Consider the following 20,882-nt stretch of genomic DNA (forward strand, 5'->3'; position numbering starts at 1 on the left):
GGTGTTTCCATTGTTTTGTCCAACCCCTGTACAAGGATTCAAAATATTCATTCGATGAGTGAGTGGGATAAATAGTGTCTCCTAACCTGAGACCATCAACGGAGGCAAGACCAAGACTGAGACCATCACTGCAACACCCTTGGTGTGGGCTTGGTCTCGACCCCCTCATTGGTCTTGGTCCTGATTTAGTCTCTGGCCCTCTAGGTCCTGGACTCTGAGGTGAGGATTTCGTCCAGACAGGCTGGCACCATGAAGGTTGCAGTGAGCTTGAACCCGGACGTTTGTTTCCATCACCTGATGCCACCTAAGTGCCGCCCATCCTCCGCAGTGTCCCGCCCTCCCGAGGCAGCGATAACCCCAGGGGCAGTGTATCGGCAGCCTGCCGATCCATATCTGGCACCGGCTACGTGAATCTATGCAAGTGAATCGGATGGTTGAGTCCGTGAATGGCAAACAAACACAAGAGAAAGCCACACAGGTGCTTTTGAAAAGGTGATCTTTATTTTCTAATGATGATATTGTATATAATATTCTTCCTCTCTAGATATAGGTAATCATATTTATAGAAGTAAAAGTGTGCTTTTCTTCACAGTCCTGGTGAGACTGCTGTTAGTCAGAGGTTTACATTAGAAAGTATACAGTGAGTCTGGCTGGCAGCTGTGTGTGCGCGTGTGTGTGTCTGCATGCATGTGTGTGTGCTTGCAGTGGGACCGCATGACAGGGCTCAGAGGTACGGGGCTGCCCACACACGCCACGCTCCATCCATCCTTTGCCACTCCCTCCCTGGTCGGTGTGAGATCACTTGATGATAAATTGCTACATGACTCTATATATATATATATATATATATATATATATATATATATTCACACAGACATAGCTCTCATTTTAATACCTTAAAGGTCCGTTAAATTCAAATAGATTTATGGAAGATTAATCTAGGGTCAGTTTATTACCTCCAACCTGGTCCCCACATCTGACTCCTCCACCTGGTGTTTGTGTTTGAGTGCAGTGTTGACCAAACACATCAGGGCCGTCGCTCCAGGTATGTCACCAACTCTATCTCTCCAGGGTTGACGACTCACTGAGCTGAGGGCCAACACTCTCCTCGAGTTACTGATGGAGGTGTCTGTGGACAGGTTGGTCAGTGTGGACTGAAGACTGGCTTTCATAAGGAGTCTGGAACCCCCTCGGCCAGTTTCAAGTATACCTGCATCTAAAGGTGCCGTTCGCTCATCGGTCGCATCACCAGACTGGAAAACAGTCCTTGGAGCAAATATGGCTGCATCTGCTGAGTAATAGTGAGCTCTGATCCCAGTGCAGAGTTCTGTGTGGAGGATGGACAGGAGGTTCTACAGGAAGCCCCGTGGCTGATCTGGGAGCAGTCGGAAGGCAGGCCGGGCAGGCACTCGGTGCACAGCTAAGGAGAGTCTGTAGCGTCACGCACACATCGGCTTCACACACGCACACACAAACATGCAGCCGAAAGCCCTCCTCACACAGTGTTTTCGCTCGTGTGTGTGTGCGGCAGGAAAGGTGTCGTAAATATTCACAGATCAGCCTCACTCCGCAGTCTTCGTCTATCCACGACACAATGATGTCCACGGGACACACACGTCCCCACGCCACACTGACAAGCTGCAATGTGTGTTTGTGTTGGATGCTCTTGTGTTTGGCTTCATCTCTACTGTTGAGGACAAACTGGCCACGCAGTGCTTCCTTCAGAAGAAACCCCCAATGTCTGGATGATCGCGTCCTCAACTGGGAAATTCAGGAAGTTACAATGCTAATTACTGTCTCACACACCCTGTTTGTATAGTTCTGCTACTGCGCTAGCATATTTAGCACTAGCATTTTAGAATTTAGAGTGGAACTTGTTGGGACGCCAGACTTTTTATAGTTCCTATAAGCTAGTGTTAGCATTGGCATTCACGAGGGAATAGAAGCCGGGAGACAGTCGCTCATTTTGGACACAATCTTGTTAGTTGGGTCGCTACACAACGCTTCTGACTACAGGTGGCAGTAGGAGCTTAGCTTTGTCCTGCAGCTCAGCTCTTTCTGAACCATGTAACTAATATGCATGTCAAGAAATTAGCCTTTCATTTTCACAGTAAATGATCAAATGATGTATTGTTTTTATCATGTAGCTCTAATGTTTAACCATTTAAGCAGATTGAAAATATATGTCCTCACATTTAATGCAAGGTCTGGTCTCCTGTACTCGAACCTCAGGCTCCTCACTGTGCCAACACTGAGGTCAACGTAACTGTCTTTCACTTCAGCAGCTGCTGCACCAGACTTGATTCCAAAAAGCCAATTTGTCCTCATGAGTGGAGCCAACAGTGATCCTGGCATGAAAGCATTGCACTTGCAGTGTGATACTCGACATTAGGACGGTGACCTCCGACGCCGGCGGGTGAACGTCCACAGTCCCAGAGTCTCTGCTCTGTCTTCCCATCAGATTCAGGTGTGACCACAACAACACAACCTCACAGACCACGTAAAGTAGAAAACTCAAACTAGGATATCGTAATATTACAAAGACCCCCCCGTCGGTTGCCCCCACCCGTCCGTGGATTAATAATCGTGACAGGCTCGGTCACGGTGGCACCTTCAGAGTAGAATATCTTATTTTTATACAGTTATTTGTTGATATCAAAGCTGTATGGCGGTAAGAAGAAGCTGAGAAAGACACGTCTCCCAAGGCACCCGGCGCTCTGTTGCAGTAAACATCAGTGGCACAGTTCGAGGCCCGCACCCCCGCTGAGGTGCCGCGACTGGACCCTCCCTACAGATGACAGAGGCCAGGTGCCGTCTGAGACCGGTTTTACAGACACAGTGGATGCGAAAGTGCTGGAAGAGGATGAGTATGGCATGCATGACAGGCGGATGCTGATATGGCTCATGGAAGGCAGTTCTGGACTCCTGAAGGACCTCAGGGGTCTGGGATGTGCTGGCGGGAACCTACCACCTACGGCTACACTGGAGGCCCTAACGCAGGAGAGTAATATTTGGCGTTACACTAATATATGATTCAGACAACTCACTTCTGTCCTACATGTTTAAGGCAGTAATAATCCAGTCTAGTTACGGACACGTCTACCTAACAAGCACAAAAGCACAGTTTTAAGCTACTTCTGCGGCGGCGAGTGGCTTTGATCACGCCAAACGCCGCTAGCTACTCAAGCTGGTTTAAAAACAGTTGTTCCTGCGTGCAAAAGTACTTTCCCTCATCTCCCGCGCAACACAACACCCTCACAAGGACAGCGCCGCGGCGCACAGCGTAAAGAGCCCTTGTGTGCTCCTGTCTTTTAAAAATTAAAAAGCCCTTGCTTGGAGAAAAGTAGCTTTTCTCTTTCACAGCCCATGACAAGTATGGATGTTGTCAAATTAATATTTACATGGGAAGAACCGTCCCTTCAAGATGGCGCCGAAGACGGCGGATAAAACGGCATGAATAAAACAGCTGGACTAAGTTTTTACAGCATTTTTTATTATGCTGCGACCATGTGGCCCATATGTGTGAGTCGCTGGAGCAAAACAGTGGGTGGTCGAGGAGGAGTGCGGAGAGGACTCGAGATTTTCACATGTTTCACTTAAAGATTTATAAAGTCTCACAGTTGTTGAAGCCGCTCTGCTCTGCGTGCCGGCGCCGCTAACATACAGAATGAAATCACCCTGCAAAGATTCAGACGTCACCTGTCACCTCCCTTCCACTTTAGTGTTAGGGTGCTTATTTGGTGCCTCAGTAGAAGTTAAGAGAAGTTCCTAAAACAGGTGGCGACTCGGCACATGCCGGAGCAGCCGACTAGTCCCGCCCCAAACCGCCACCGGAGCTCAGTAATGTGATGCACCAAGACACTATGCAGTGGTGAAGTTGAAAAGGGCAAACGAGAAGCACAGTCAGCAGCCACCTGGAGGAGAGTCGGTTACGTGATCCTCACGTATCTCCATCAGAAGCTCATATTAACAGGAAACATCTGATCAACTCACACGACACTTCCTTCAACACCAAACGCTGCATGTTTCATTCACAAGGGATTCAGTTTTGGGGCTGGTCAAATGCCTTCATGCAACTTTGCCTGGAAAATCTCATTTCATCTGAGTTGCTCTGGATATACGAGGTGACAGACATGCTCCAGAGTACGCAACAGTGACGTGTGAGTGGCAGGAACATTTTTGGGTCAATCTCAAACAGAACCTGAAGATTTGTGTGTAACTCACGCGTCACATGACTTATTGATTTCCTCTCTTGCAAATCCCTGCATGACGTACTAAAGAGGTTTAAGAAAATATGGCTTCAAAAAAACGTTCTTTTCACGAAGATCAACAAGATTATTTAGTCCAGCGGTGGCTGGTTTGGCTTCCCACACGAATGGATCGCTGCCACCAGTCAGTTGCACGCGAGACCAGGCCGGAATTTTCATGTAGAAAACCAGATAAAGGCTGACAGAGTGGCAGTTCATTCCTCCTTTACTACATTACTAAATGTGTTTGAAGCCAATAATTAAAATGTCTCTAGATAATTTTCTACATGATTTGGAGACTGAAACGAGCCTAATCCATGGATTGTTTTGAACATGAAATAATGTTTGAAACCGAGGACCTACCCACAGCACCGTGGCCGTCTACACGTCCGGCAAATACTACACGTGTATATACAGATATGTACTTCTCCTCAGCGTTACAATTCTTCTGAGTTTGATATGAATTCAGTGCGAGGTAGTGGGCAACTTATTTTCGGCTCCGCCTCATTCCACACACTCATCTCGGAGCAACAGACTCCAGAAAATGTCGCCGGTCTAGAGGCAACGCCGACGGAAGACGAAACCTACAGCCAGTCCCTTGTGGAGGAGGAGAAGCGGGTGACCGGTGAAGGTGAGATGGGAAAACATGGGTGGTGAGGGGTGACAGACATGAATATCATCTTCATTTCAGGTTAGAAAGAAAGGAGACTGGCTAAAACAGGATTCAAAGGAAGCACCAATGATCTTAGATTTACCCTCGAGAAGAGACTCAAATATTCTTCCTGACTTCAGGAAACAGAGGAAACAGGAGCCACTGGACTCAGCTCCAGTTCAGTGTGACCGGTCGACAAATCCATATGAAACCTTTATGTACAAAACAGATGGTGCCACGCGGCGATGAAGGGCTCCTCTGAACTGAGTCTGAACCACAGTGGCCCCTGGGTTCCTCCCTTGCTCAACAGTCTGGAGAGAAGGAGAGCAGCGACATCCACACGGTACGTTTTCTGATGGCTTGGGTGTCCGGACTACCGCATCATTACCCTGACACGCCGCGGCACGTGCCGGTGTCAGCAGGTAGTTGATTATCCACGGGACCGACGACAATGTAAAGCACTTCTCTGAGCCTGTCCGGACTCTCAGACGCGGTTTCCTGGTTTCCTTAACTTTTCTTCGACCGACGTGTTGGGAAGGGCAGCGGAGAGCTTGGAAAACATAGGCGCTAGTTTGAAAGACTCTTGCCACCATGGTGCAGGGCTTATCTCAGGGTGTTTCCGACAGAGAGGTGAAAACATAGAGGCGTGGATGTGGCTACACGGTCCTTCTCTCCTCAGTCCTCTGGAAGGCGAACACGACGCTTGTGAAGGACTTATTCTCTGTCTGGGAGAAGCTGCTCCAAGCCCAGAGGAGCCGACCGCAGGCACGTGGACCTGTCGGTGGTGGAGTGGAACAACTTCTCTGCCGTTCCCACTCCGGCTACACAAATTCTCACAGGGCTCAGGATTCACAGTTCGAAGGCTAAAAGTTCACAGTTCACAGTCAAAGTTTATCAAACCCCTTTGGCCCCTCCCCCCCCGCTGACCCTGTGTGTCTCATCCGGGACGTCTGCGCTCTCAGACTGGCGTGGTCCTGCGGTTGGGGTCCTTGTTGTAGTCTTTAGTGAGAGTGCTGCTCTGGAGGAACTCCCGCTCCGAGTTGAGCAGCCCGCCCATCCCGGTGGCTTTGGTGCCAGTGTTGCCCGCCTCGCGCGGGTTCAGCGTGTACATGGGCATCTCAGATGCGGCCGGGCCCGTGTAGCCGCCTTTCCCCAGCGGAGAAGTGTCGCGGCTGGGGACCTCCGAGGAACGTACGCTGGAGCGACGCCGGAAGCGGTAGCGGTACGATGGGATGCGGCTAAAGGCAGACTTCTTGATGAGCTCCGTGCGGGACTTGGCTCGCAGCTTGCGGTGCTTCTCTATAAACATGTGCACGGCAAGAACGCCCACCATTTCCGCCATGATGAAGGACAGAGCGCCGAAATAGAAGGACCAACCGTAGGAGTAGGACTTCTTGCTGTCGCTCTGGCCCGGGTCGCCCGAGTTGGCTGAGATGTAGACGATGATGCCGATGATGTTGCTGAGGCCTGCAGAGAGAGCACAGGCCGACAATCAGAGAGACGTTCACGTTCCCATGGCAACCTGACAGCAAGTCAGACGACTGACTCAGCAGTTGTCAACATAATGTCGGCCATGCGTGCGAGAGGCCCCGCGTGGCATGTGTGAATGGTTTATCTATCCTCGTGAGGACAGTTGGTTTAGTTAGGAGCGTTTTGCTGGTCGCCACAAGGTTAAGCATGAATTTGAGGGTCAAAATGACTGAGTCATTCAGTTTCAGTCCTGGTTCAGGTTTTTCCGGAGGTTAGGTTTAGGGGGAGAGGCTGGGGAAAGGGTGATGGCCAGACGAGGTCCTCACTGAAATGAAATGTGTCCTGATGGATTTTTTTGGGGAAACAATCTAAATGACTCCAGCTTCTCTGAATTCCACCCTCGAACACGTGTTCAGACTCGGATCTCACTTGGGCCAAATAACTTAGAGAGTTCAGCTTCCAGCCCTGGAAAGACTGGAGCCACATCTGGAGCCTCATAGAGACCAGCCGGATCGGAGACAAGGCTCCCGTTGTAATTAACCAGAATCCATCCTCCACTATTGAGGTAAATAATGATCAATTTGGCTGCAGGAAATTACAACAAAACCCAGAGGAGGCTCTTTATTCCGGCAATTAAAACCGCTGTAGAGCTCTGAGCCCACAGAACTTCACGATGTTCTCCACCATCCATCCATTCATTCATTCATCAGCCAGTGCACCCCCTCCCAACACACGTGCACGCACACACACGCACTCACACACACACTGTCTGCTCCATGGGCTCTCCAGCCTCACCTTCTCACTGTGGAAAACCCTCACACACACACACACGTTTCTGCATTCCTGTGTTGAAACTCCACTCCAGCGTTGCTGTGGATGCTGCTGCAGCTAAGATGGCTGCTGTATTGTGTTCGGCAGCGTTGTCATGGAGATGAGCATTAGAGCCGCTCAATACTGCATCCTTGCTGGCCCCCGGGCCTTTCTCACACAAACACAACCATCCTGCTCTGCTGTGCAAACATCAGGACTTCAGGTCAGGTGGCGTTTCAGAGGCTCGGCCAGAACATTCAGACCCACCTGCAGAGACGAAGAAAATCCCTGCGCTGAGGATGACGTTATGCCGACTTCGGTAAAACTCGCTGGCGGCCACGCAGAGTCCCCCCAGAAACAGCAGCCCCACACTCATGATAGGGAAAATACTGGAGGCACGGACAGCACCTGCAGGAGAGAAACATCAGGAGGTCAGGAATCCATTGGTCACATGACAGGGAAGGTCCAGCATGAGGCAAGCAGTGGCGAGGCGCTGGTCGGAGCTAAACCAGAGGAAAGAGACGGCAGTGTGCAGCCACGTGCACGCCGGAGTCTGGAGTCAGATCATGTTAGAGCAAGAGCGAGCGGGAGAGAAAACATGGCCAAAAACCAAGACAGATGGAGCGGGATCTGACACATATGCCGGCTGAACAACAAGACGGCAGAAGGAGCGGCGAGCGGTCGGGGCCCATGTGTGTCGTGGACGTGATCACGTACTGTCAGATCAACTGTGATGTCGTGTTAAAATGCTGATGCCAAACCCAGTGGAGCCCAGCGCCAGTCCCGGGCTCATGGCAACATCTAAGCCACGGGCCCCTCAGCCCAAACCCCTGGGCAGTGTGGAATACCGGTCACTAGGTCCAGCCTTCCGATTAGCTGTCGGCACTAGAGTGCTGCAGTGTGATTGGCTGCCTCTGGGAATGTCGCTCAGTGTTCAGTGGAGCAGCAAAAAAGGCTGAATACATTTTTCCTCTTCTTTTTTCTGGGATGCGCAGCGTGTTCACCAGCAGCATCCACCTTCACTTAGCAGCTACAATAGCGGAGCCATGCTCCTTCTGTCTCCTCCCCTGTCTTGGTTGGTTCAAGCTGCTCTTGATACATGGGGGGATAAAAACCTTCCCTCTTTCTTTTGATCTGAGCGGATTGTTCTGAGCTGACAATCGTCAATAATCCTACTGTGCTAACTTTGTCAGACAAGGTCGAATGAACACGTCTCCAGAGACCCAGAATCTTCATCTACTGCTGCACTAGCATTCACATCACCACAAGTGGACAAGGGCGCACAGAGGAACCAGGCAAGATCTGGCATCCAGAGTGACGGACCCAGATGAGGGAGGAGAAGAAGAGAGTGCAGCAGGGAGGGGACGGCCGTGACGTCAGAGTGAAGGTCACAGGACAGAAGAGGCCCCTGGCTTCCAGACGCAGAAGTCAGATGGACATGAGAAAAGTAAGAAGACCAGGTTAAGGAGGGCAGATGGTCCAGAGTTGGACCAACAGGCTGGGGATTGAGAAGAGGAGGACAGCAGAGAGTTCCAAGAAAGGTCTTGTTCTGGAGTGAAAGGGCAAATAAATCAATCCAGCTTTGCCTGGACTCTAGTGAAGCCTACTTTTCCAGGCAGCAGTCGAAATGCCACTGGCTCCTGGGGCGACCCAGAGGAGGTCAGAACCATGCCTCCATTGTTTTCATGGGTTCGGCTTGAGTTCAAGCAAGTTGGCTCAGCTCTTTCTGCAGAGGAACCATGCTTCAACTTCTCTGATGAATGTCGTGTCCGATATGTCGAGTCTGGGATAATAACACTTGCATTTCTTTGCCGATAACAGTCATGTACTGACTGTCTTCATGTCAGGGCTGCCAGAGAGGAAAGATCTGTTCAGCAGAAAACACTGTGTTGAGCTTCTGGGACACGAAGTGAAGCCCAAAGCCGTGGCAAAGATCAGCGTGTGCCCGTCCCCAGTCAGAGCCAAAGCAGCAAACTGAAGTCAGATAACAGTCAAAGGTGGAAGAGCTCAAGATGCGTTTCAAATCCAAAATGGGTCAAATGTGCGCGAGTTGCACGCCGCTCTTCGGAGAGGGGATCTCCGACCAAAAACCAGGGCGAACGCGTGTACAAGCCGGGGATGTGAATAAGTCATGCGCATGTGTACGCGCACGTGCTGAGACTTACGCAGGAGATACTCAGCAGCGTCTGCTTCATAGTCGGCGTCCTCTGGGAAGTGATCGATCTTCTTGCACACGCCCCTGAAGGTTCCTGCGGAGGAGACCAGTGACAGGGTCCAGTTAGTGTCGCATTATGCATCAAGCATCCAAAGGACTGGGCTGGAGAGTCCAGTGTGACACGACAGGACAGACTTTGATGGAGTGAAGCGGGAAATATCAGGAGGAGGTGAAGTGAAATGTTAAAGAGCAATGGACTTGGTGAAGGTGGGGCGTCGTAGTGTCATGAGGAACAGAGGAGTCAAGACTGAGAGAAATGAGGAGGATTCTGGACAGGAGAGAGGAAGAGAGGCAGAGAAGAGGAGGTCGTGAGAGGGTCGTCTTCATCAGGTCAAGGTCAATGAGTACCAGTGGAAGCTCCAGAGAGATCAGGGGTCTTCAAACCGGTCCAACCAGCCAAGCACATACTGAAGAGAAGTGAATCTGTGTGTGCCTGGCAGGTTGGACCCAAGACCTGCAGCACCTCCTCCCTTGGAGGAGCAGTTTGAAGACCCCTGGGTGATGAGACACGGTGGAGAGAAGAAGAGACCAGGTGGAGTCTGCAAAGAAAGAGTAGAGAGGAGTGGAGAGGCGTAAAAATAGACAGGACAGTTGATGAAACGAGAGAGAGATGAAAGAATACAGAGCAGAGGAGAGGAGGCTGAGTGAAGCAGAGAGGGAGGGAAGAGAAGGAGAGCAGAGTGTTGTGGATGGAAGCAGGAAGTGGTGTTTACGTGTGAGGAGCGAAGGAAGGATGCTGTGGAGCAGAGAGAGACATTTGTCAGAGCAGTGTGGATTTCCAGTCCACCTGCAGCGTTTAATGGAGGTCGCTATGAGCGATTCCATCACACGAGTTTGGGGCTGCAGAAATGGAAAATACACACAAACACACACTCGATACAAACATCAACAGGACAGACACAACACGACCGCTCATTAAACTGACACAGGAAGGCCATCAATCATGCGTGGACGCCAGAGCCCTTGCGCTGATGTCACTCAGAGTGTATGTGTGTGAGTGTGGTATTGACTAGGATGCGGCCCCTCTTGAGGGTTCCAGCCAGAGTGACTCATCCTTCTCTGTACTGGACCCTTCACACACACACACACACACACACACACACACACACACACACACACACACACGTGTGCCCAGCATCTTCTCAGCCCATTCACACATGCAGCACTCGGCGGGGGACCAGGGATGGGGTGAGATGAAGGAGGACGGAGGGAGTTGTGAAAGCGCTTCGGCACCAGCGAGAGAATGTGAAAGACCTGGGAGGATGGAGGCTGGAACTCCACAAATGAAAGCCTCTGCCTAATGACTTGTTTTGCATATGAAGAGTTTCTGTGGTGCAGCTCCTCTCGTCGAGGCCCGGCTCTGATTGAGTCATGTTTCCACGCTTTGATTCCAGGATTTTTAAAGGAATAATTGCCACATTTGATACAAATCAAAGTCATTTTGTGGATTCACGTACTGCTGACTCAGCACATACGATCCAGTGGAAGTGTTCTCTTCACAGCACGGTGCAATTCTCTCTCCCGCTCTGAAATAACTTCGTCCCCTTTCACACTTGCGGATCATAAATGACCCACATTCCAAGCCAACCAAACGTATTGACATGACACCACCGATGGGGTAGCCTGAGTTCAAGCTCCGCTTCCGCAGGCCTGCGCTGATCCTCATTTTCAGCACCAGGACAGTTCCCAAACGGAACCAGCCTAAGCCGGTAACAGCTACAGCAACACTGCTTTCATAGGTCAGAAGGTAAGAGGTCAAACCTCAAAGTACGACGTGGCAGTCCAGATCGGTTCAGCAACAAGCCCCAGTGACAGAGACAGAGATCCGACAGTGGTCTTAATGTTTTCTGGCCGTGACAACTTTCTCATTGTCTTGGTTCAGCAGAAGTGGCAGGGCAGAAGCAAGGTCTGTTGCGTGAAACATCTCCAGCGCTGGATAGCTTCCCAAAATAGCTGCAGCTGAGCGAGTGTTTACAACCGGTAGCCAACGTTAATCACACAATCCTGGTGAGGCTCTTCAGCGTCTGCGAGTGTGTCGCTCTGGGGTCAATCAATTAGTCACAGACTCGCACTCTGGTTTTGCTTCCAACACACCTGCACACAGGAGCTGCGCTCAGGAGAGCATGGTGGAGCGGGACGTCCTTGAAACCAGAGGCAAGATCCAGAGTCAACAGGGCAATGACATCCCTTCTCCACCGAGTTTCACTGAGGAGAGCAGTCGTGCTTGAAGATAAACATCACTGGTCCTTGAACCAACAACCTGAGAGCCCATAGTGTATGGCAACAGCTCATAAAGGAGAGACATGGTTCGATTCCTGCCTAAATGCAAAGTGGGTGTGACATTTATGCTTGAACATATTCGGGGAGACTGAGAGCAGTCTGCAGTCCTGACCCCACCACCTCTGACCTACAGTTGCACCTGAGGTGACCTCAGCTTGATGGTCACATGAGGAGACCCCAGAATCAGTCAGCAATACAAATACATAATGAAATAATGAATATGGAGGGGATAGAAATGAAATTCACCAAATCCACCGAATGGTAATAGAATAATATTTGCATAAAAATCTGAATAATTTCAAAAAAGTCTTGCGCAAACAGAATTATACTTTGAGATGACATTTTCGAATGTTTCACAGAAAGATTCTGTAAAGGTGCAATCTGTTTTTGTTATGGTAATGTTTTCACCTTGAAAACAAGCAAGTTGCAACATTCAAAAGGTGATTTTCACTGGAGATTTGTAAACCCTGTTGATGTTCTGATCCTGGTAATTAAAAGCCATTGTTCACCCACAAACAAAGAGATGTTTGGCAACATTGAGTCCTGTGACGGAGCAGGCAGGTGCCTGGATCTGTAGTCGACAACTGTGAGCAGGATGAAATGACCTTTGATCCCTGATGGACCTCAGAACACCGAGCGTCACTGGCTCAACGTCCTGTAAAAGAGACCCACTGGACGCATGTTTTCAGGGAGCACCTCTGACAGTTCGGCGTGGGTGACTCTTCCGCCCCTTCCACCGTCTCTTTCTCTCTCTTCCTCCTTTCTACCTCGCTCGCCCCCTGATTATCTCTTTCCAGGCGGAGAGAAGCTGGGGAGAGGGGGAAGGAGGGAGCGGTTGGTTTCCACGGTGATGGCAGATGAAAGCGAATGAGACAGGTTCTGCTTGGTTGCATGTCTGTCCTCCTCCTTCCCTCCATCCTGGCTTGGTTGGTATTCCAGCACTCGCCTCTCTGAAGCAGCGAGGTCGCTGCCGCTGGATCTGGTGGAAGCGGATATTTTGGTGTTGGCTGGTGGGTCTGTCGCAGAACGAGCAGTCATCCTGCACAACCTCAAATTAACCTTAAAATGTTCCTGTGACTAATGCTGCCCCCGAGCTTCGTCCTGAGCAGATCTTTCCTGAGCCACCAGTGAATTCAGATGATGTCTATGCAAGCAAAGGTCACCTGTTGTGCACCTGAGTTTTGAAACCAAGCACGAAAGCGTCCTGCACCAGGAGCCGATCACGGAGGCAAACCTGCCTCAGACTTCTTCCACACAGAATGAATCCATGTTTTCCTTCCAAAGCTTCAGGTTCTTCACTAGCAAGGCCCAGAGCTCTTCACTCATCCAGATATATAGATCCACAGAAGTTTGACTGAGCAACAGAGAACACAAATCATCCGCAAAAAACATAGAACATCTCTTCCTCTGCTTCCCTGCCAGCTGTGGTCACCTTCCTACAGGTCTTCCTATCTTCTCATCACTCTAGACTCTACATCAAAGCAGCCCATTCTATAAGCTCCTTCCCCTCACCATCACCTTCTGCTGATACCGAAGATGAAGACACAGCAAGTAGTTGAAAACACAAGATAAAGGTGGAACTAGCTGCTCAGCAGAAGCTCCATTCAACTCTATTGATCCAAGGACCATCCATCCCTGGTGCTTCAGCTGAAGTGAGAGGGAGGAGTCACGAGTGTTAGTTACAGCTCAAGAGCCGAGGGAGAGCCAGAGGTTTGAACCCGGAGACTCTGTCCAGCTGAAGGTGGTGGTTTCTGAGGAGGTCAGATGGAGGCTTGTGCTGGACGAAGGAGCATCAGCTGAGCCGAGCGCCCTGTGTCTGGGCAGAACCCTGGTGTGGGGACCATCAGAGGGAGAGGATGTGGATCAGGTCAGACCAAGCTAGGTGGGGCAGGGGAGAGGAGACGGTGTTGGACGAGAAGCAGTGGGGGTCCCAGGTGAACCAAGAGGAAGACAACAAATGAGGCTCATGAGGACCGCAGATGATGAGGAACCACAGCACCAGTTCAGCACCACAAACCAGCCCCAGTCCGCCCTAACATCCTGGAAATGAGAGGCAGACAGGACGGAAGAGGAAGTGGTGTGGTCAGAGGAAGGCGGAGGATGAAACTCCAGGTCTTCTTGTGAGGCCTTCCTCCTGACCTGCAGGCCGGTAACTGGTGGTTTATATCCCAGATACAGTCAACACGATCCATTTTTAATAACGCCCAATTTCCCTAAAGCACCGGCCTGGTCCCGCACTCATTCCTCATTCTGTCCAGTCAAGTGTGCGATCGCTCTCAGCCCCCCTCCCCTACACCATTCTCTCTATTACCAGGGGATCATTTAGATATCCGTTGTGGTCAAACACTCCCAGGAGATTCACCTGAAACAGAGGCCGCGCTCGGCTCATCCATCACTGTCTGTCGTCCACCGCCCACCTCCCACTGCAGCAGCCTCATTCATGCTCAGCCACTCATTCATGCCGCTCCAGCCAGGTTTTCCCTTTCCACCTCCATGAATGTTTGATCCAAAAGTAAGGTTAAGTAAGAGGGAATTAAATATTGAAACGGGAATATGATTGACTACAGAGCAGGTGTGGCCTTCACCACTCACCCAGGGGAGACAGGGGGAGGTGAAGAAGAGAGTGCAGCAGGGTGGAGGTGGAGATGAAGGTGGAGGACTCACTGTGGTGACCTCTGATCGACGAAGACTCGTGAATCACCACCGGGAGACATCACTGACTGACAGGAGAAGAAGGTCTGACATGGCTCAGAAGACCATCAACCTCCACTGATTCAGAGAGCTTCACCTCGTGTGTCCTGAGCAACAAACTCTGCTGGTCTAACTAACAGATGGACACAACTCTTCATCTTGAAGAATCAGCTTTCACAGTGGAAACAGTGCCAAACACAAGAGCACTCTGGGAGCACTGTCCTCCACTGAGTTGCTCACCTCGTGGTCTCTTTTGCACTTGGAATATCATTGACACGAGCTCAATGGGACAGTTATCTCTGTGAGAGCGACCAAGAACCACCTCTTCAAAAGCCTCCTGGATCCAGAGGTGATCCAGAACTCAACACCAAAATGAGTCGATCCCTGTCCCACCCTCAACTGCAGGCGAGCATGTGATCAGTGATGGACACGTGGTTTGAAAAGGGCGCAGGCCTTTAGCCAGAAGGCATCCAGCAGACGTCCTAAACTGCCAAACATGACATAATGGACGCCCTCTAGCACTCAAAAGCGGGAGCCCTGTTTCCTCAGAAGGACGCCCTAAATGATTAGTGCCTGTATAATGCCCGACTTGTGCTGTCATCTCGTTGGTTTGCATTAAATTGTGTCTGGTCATGTCGCTGAATATGATCCAAATTCGCAGACTCTCGAACCTTTCGCAACCGTCTTTTGGTCATCGCCATATTTGTTTACCTTCCGTAATCACGCGGTGACCCACATCTCGCGGTAAGTGGCGACACTCGCGGCATGGAATCGCGCTGCTATTGATGGGACGTCTGACGCTGATGACAGGAGGAAGCTGCAGATAAGTTCCCAACTTTAAACAATCGTTCACAAAAGTAACTCATTGTTTTCTAATTGGAGGGATATTTTTCGCTCCCCTCCCTGCCACCCCGCATCTCAACAGCAAGCGGACGAACACAAAGCCCTTTCAGAATGAGAGCAAAATAGCTTGACAGGGATCAAAAGAGAGAAGAGGGAACGAAACATTATACAAATGTTTTATTGTTGTTATTAGTTTTTTTTTTAATAATCAGGGTCATCCAAGTATCCAAGTTGGGGGTGGGGTTTTTGGACGCCCTGTTTCAAAATCCTAACTAAAAGCCTGAAAGGGCGGGTATATTTTCGTAGGTAAAGGGAGCGTCAGTGGACCTTTAGAGTTTACCTCCGTCTTTAGTGTCAAAACTACGAGAGTGGGCAGAGCCATGGGAGCGTGTAAGACCTGCAGTTGTTCTCCTCACCATGACTGCAACACTGGGCAGATTGTCACAGTGATAATGGAGGTGTCTAACTTATGGTCCTGCTGGGAACTGAACCTATGAACACAGCCTTATTTCCTGCCTCTGGAAGGCTACATTGAGCAGCCGTTTGTTGGGTTCCGTTGGACACATGTCAGGAAAGACAAGTGAATATTTCAGTCTGAGAGCGGTCGAGTCCACAAGCCTGGTCCCGGGCTCCACCGTGCCGGAGGACGCCTTGGGCACATGTGCTGGGAAGTGGGCCACTATAAAATGTACGGGGCTGGTATGCATGGCTGCGCCATACATGAAGAACACCAGCGCATACATCATGCTGCACTCTGATGTGCCGCCACGTGCGCGTCTCCCCTCCACTTCCTGTCTCTGTATGAAGAGCTGCTGAATTATAGAAGTGTGACGAGCTGCGACTCGGCGAGAGACGAGGGACGAGGGGAACCTTCACTCACTGCAGCGGCCAGCATTTGCATGAGTGTGGTGCCACTGCGATCCCACAGCTGGCTTTATTCCAGGGTTGGGAAAATTCCGGAGTTGCTCTATTTGTTTGTGCAATTAGGCCTGTGTGGCTACGAATGAGAGCAGTTGGCGAATCCTCAACCCACCGCCATCTGGGGCCCCAGTAGCTGGTGGTGGCCCCCAGAATCAGACGGCCATGTCTGGCTGCGTAGCACTTCAGGTTGAGCAAATGCAGAATCTGGTTAAAAAGTTCACTTTCCCATCAGGTGGGGAATGTTATAGTAGGAAGCAAAGTGGCATCAAAGACAAGAGGCGCCTCTCAGCATCAGGCGCTGGTGTCCCATTTGATCTCTGGTCTGATCTCTGGACACGTTGGTCCAAACCGAAGTGGGAGTCAAGCTCACTCTATAAGACCAAGGTCTTGATCCAACAAGAGCTTCCTCTGCTCAAACGTAGCAGCGAGTCCTCGCGCTCGCACCACGACCAGGTTGTTTTAAATTCCTGACAAGATGGCTTCAAAGCCAGGATCGGCGCAGCGCCACAGAACAGATCCAGGAACTTATTAGTGGCACAGCAGCCGGTGTAAAAACAGCATCAGCTGTCTGAGCTGGTGTCTCCACTGTGGCACACGCCATGACATTCCTCTGCTCCCCTCAAAAGCAGACCCACACGGACCTGATCCTGGGCTGCAGGACCGCGCTCAGCAAGTCACATGACGTCGGCGACCTTGCCACGAGACCTCAACTCAAACCCGCCCTCATTTCGTCCTGTTTATTTTCCAATTGTGAAGGAATATTTTCACATTTGAATTCATGACATAGTTTCTCTAATTTATTTCACAACTCGATTTCTCAATAATGAACCCCTTCTGTTTCAGTGTCCTAGATATTGTGTTCACACATTTATGTTGACATATCAATCATAAACCCATTTTTCACCTTTCCATCAAAATCATCTTCATTTTTAACTGCTATTTTTTACAGTTCATTATATTATTATATATTGGCATTTTCCGGCACATTTCATTCATCATAGAGAGTGTTGTCTTTATTGACGCACATAATCACAGGATAATCTGTTCTTAGCCAGCACTGCATCACATAGTTCATTTTCTCTCAGGCTATTCAACGCTCTGTATCTGAGCACCGATGTTTCCTCTCACCAGCAAACATGGTGGAGGTCTTCCATGGACACCAACATATCTGAGGTGCAGCGCCTGTGAGGACTCCCAGAGCCTGGCCTGGTTCAGACCTCCAGAGCCTCTAGCTCCGGGCGAAACCTCTATTTGAGACATATTCGAAAGTAAATATTTGACCTTCAGCAGTATGAGACGATTAAACCCTGCCAGTGAGGCGTGTTCTCAGTCGTGCCGTTTTCTTCGCCCACATTCATTCCAACTGTCAACGGAGAGACCCTCAAGCATTTGCCGCTCAGATAAACTTCCTGCCTGAAGATCAACATGGTGAACTTTTAAAGCAGCAAACGCCCACAAGCCAGTTCCTCTGGAAATGTTAGAGCACTGCAGTCATGGAGGAGCTGCACTTCAAGTAGACGACCAGCTTCAAAATTGGTTCAGCTACCGACTCATTTCAGCCACATACAACAGGCAATGAAGCAGATATTCACATCATCAGCTGTTTTTCTTGACTGGAGACATTAGCACAATGATGTGTTCAGTGAAGATGGTGCAGGACAAGTGGAGCAACAGCTAACTGATGTGGTTGTTAGGACACCGAATGTAGGGTCACATGAGAACTGGATGACAGAGCTTTCGCTGGTGAAAGGCGGGGGATATCCTGGAAAGCTTGGGAGAGCATCCCGTCACCTCTGCAGGGAACCAGATCCACAGTCAGGTGTGAGCCAAAACCAGCCTCATCTCTGGCTTGAGTTGAACTCAAGACCTCTGAGAGCAGCAGCATCACAACCACCCCTGACAGTGGCGATTCAGCGAGACCATTCTCCGTCATCCATTCAGGACCTGGAGTAGAGCCTGAGAAACCCAGCACCAGATGGACGGAACATGAAGGACAGTGGGTTTAGGGAGGAGCGGCTCAAGCCCACAGTAGCAGGCGAGAGTCATGACATGTGAAACTCAAACACTGCACGTGCAGGGCCGGCGTGCACGGCTGTTCCACGCAAACGCGCGCGCGCGCGCGCACACACACACACACACACACACACAAGCACAGCCGACGGATCACGTACCTTCCAGACAGCAGGTTCGCCAGAGGCCGGAGTGCGTCATCACCTCCTCGTTCTTGCGGCTGGTGTCGTTGTCGCCGCTGCTCTTCACTCGACAGACCCCCCGCGAGTAGAGCCAGTAGTCGGTGCCCACGGCGATGGTCATGAGGCTGAAGGCGGCGAAGGCGCCCACCGTCGTCACCAGCATCTGGACCCCGCGGTCACACATCAGCATCTTCATATAGGCGGCTCCTGTTTCCCTGTTTCCTCCGCTCGCCTGCTCAGGTTCTCCCCTTGATTTATCCCGCGAGATTTGGGGAGGCGCCGTGAAATACCGCGCTTCGCATCCAAAAAACCCACTTCCACTCACACCGACCACCGGTTGTTATCGGTGAAAGGACAGAGGAGCGACATCTTCCGTCGTCCAACTTCACCACTCCATCCCTGAAACACACCATCGGCCCATGGATTCGCGCCTTCAGCGACAGTGTTGGGGATCATACTCACCGTTTCTGCGCGGCGGGTTTTAGGATTCGATTCCCAGGTGATGCCAAAGACGCGGGATCGAAGAGCGTCGCGTGTTTTCCCGCGCCAGGGGTGCGCTCACGGTCATGTCCGCCTCTGGAGCAAGCGGCAGCTTCATGTAAGACAGAAACCGCCCGCCGACTGGCTCCGATCCCGAGAAACGTGCCCGATGGTGGAGATGAAAAAATGACAGCTGTCGCCTCCTCCTTCAAGTCTTCCTCCTCCTCCTCCTCCCGCTCCGACCAACACAAACTAACCGCGCGTCTCCTCGAACTCCGCCCGAGGCCGAGCCACTCGTCTCTGATTGGACGCCCGCGTGACAGCCGCGGCGACTATCCAATCACCTTCCAGAGTGGCGTCAAGGCCCGCCTACCGCCGCAGCGCCGCCAGTATAAGAAAGGCGGCTGCTTCACTGTCGTCGGTGAACCAGCGCTTGCGCGCCTCACATCACACGGTCGAACACACGAAGCACCGCGTCTCAATAAACTCCGCATCCAAAGACCGGCTCGCCTCCCCCGCGCGGGACTGCGGAGTGCGTCGCTGTCCGCGGTGCTGAATCCAAGAGGCTCGGCGTGGACGAGCCCGGCTGATGAGTTGGAGAGATGGGGGGAGGAAAGAGGAGAGTTTGGCAAGTGATGCATGAAGAATCGCGCCCGGGAGAGAAGCAGAGATGCCACTTAAAGAGCCACGGACCGTTTTTAATGATTCCACTCCAGCGGGGCTCCGCACAAGGCGAGCTGAGCTTCACAGTTGACTTGACGCACTGAAGTGTGTGTATGTGTCAGCGTGTGTGTGCCGTCGTGTTTTTGAAAGACGTGTTTGTGCCGCAGGCGGCCGAACAGATACGACTGTTTTAAAGCTATTGCCTGTTTCAGCAGCAGCGGATGGAAGACGACGGGGAGAAGGGACTTCAGGCTTGGCTGCACACACACACACACACGCACACACACAGATCCATGCGCCAACTTGTGTGGCGCTGCGTTGGCTTGGGTTGGAATGACATGCTGGCACAGAAGCGGGGAGCGACCACACTCTCCCTTTTTGATAGCCGAGGTGATGGAGGATGAACATGGCTGACATCAGTTCCTGGAGTCAATAAACTGCTAAACCACCACAGCAGTGGTCTAAAAAGGCGCCCAGTGAGTGTGGCCCTGCTCAGATAGAAAATGGCCACAGTTGGTTTCCATGCTAGAGAAGGGCTTCACGACTCGAGCTGACATGGACATTTCATGGTTTCGCAGCACAAATGTTACATCAACTTTAGAATGGCTTCATCATGTTGGCTGCCACCGCGCCACACACTGGAGTCCAGACACAGTCCAGAGCAGGCAGAGACCCAGTCTTCAGAAGGGTGTACTGAACCACTGTCGGGTCACACGGCTGGCCATGGCTAAAAGGTCAGCGACCCCTGTTCAATCACCTTGTTATTTGATATCTCAAACTGATTCAGGTTCGAACCTTAGGACACATGTGCAGAGGATCTTCAGAGTTTGGAGTTTGTCAGTGATGAACAACAACTATTCCACACTCACACACACCTCTGCATGTTGGTGGGAGGAAACTGGAGCTCTTCTAGCATTCAGTTCCAGGAAATGTTTGACGGCTAACCAGGCTGAGTCCAGGCTGGCAGGACAGACGGGCGAGGAGGAGCGAGTCGAGCTGATGCATTCTTGATGAGCTGCTGAGGTCGGATGTCACACGCATGAGGGACCATGCAGGGTGGAGGAAAAGGCCACCACCCGAGAAGGAGCCTCTGCACCATCATCAGGGTGGTGATGAGAGAGAGGAGAGCGTGGCGGTCTGGAGAAGATGTGGAGTCACTGACGGCTGCAGAGGGAAGCGCTCTCCCTCAGCAGAAGCCTGGACGAAAGGCTGCTGCAGAATCACACATCCAAATCTGTATGAACAGATCAAGAGAAGCAGAAGTGACAGGTGCGATCGTGGCGCTCGCTGCTGCACCAGCATGTGTGTGTTTGTGAGAGGGGTGTGCGATTGTGTGTCCGAGGGCCTCGCCTGCTGCCTTATCTCTAAAAGAGACTCATTAACATAGAAATGACTTCAGGAGGAGAAGAACGGTGTTT

At 51.1% G+C, this 20,882-nt stretch overlaps 1 protein-coding gene across 1 annotated transcript; it reads right to left on the bottom strand.

The window, feature by feature from the left end:
- Positions 1-19: 19 nt before the first annotated feature.
- Positions 20-19,379, bottom strand: LOC128751110 (voltage-dependent calcium channel gamma-3 subunit-like). The gene is made up of 5 exons (XM_053851919.1): positions 18,784-19,379; positions 18,301-18,720; positions 9,345-9,428; positions 7,447-7,587; positions 20-6,366 (listed from the first exon to the last, which is right to left on the bottom strand). Exons 2-5 carry the CDS (start codon positions 18,515-18,517, stop codon positions 5,858-5,860), a joined length of 951 nt encoding a protein of 316 aa, XP_053707894.1. The 5' UTR covers positions 18,518-18,720; positions 18,784-19,379; the 3' UTR covers positions 20-5,857.
- Between the last annotated feature and the right edge of the window lie 1,503 nt (positions 19,380-20,882).

The sequence above is a fragment of the Synchiropus splendidus genome, chromosome 19 (genome assembly GCF_027744825.2).
Source record: "Synchiropus splendidus isolate RoL2022-P1 chromosome 19, RoL_Sspl_1.0, whole genome shotgun sequence".
In the NCBI taxonomy this organism is placed as follows: domain Eukaryota; kingdom Metazoa; phylum Chordata; class Actinopteri; order Syngnathiformes; family Callionymidae; genus Synchiropus; species Synchiropus splendidus.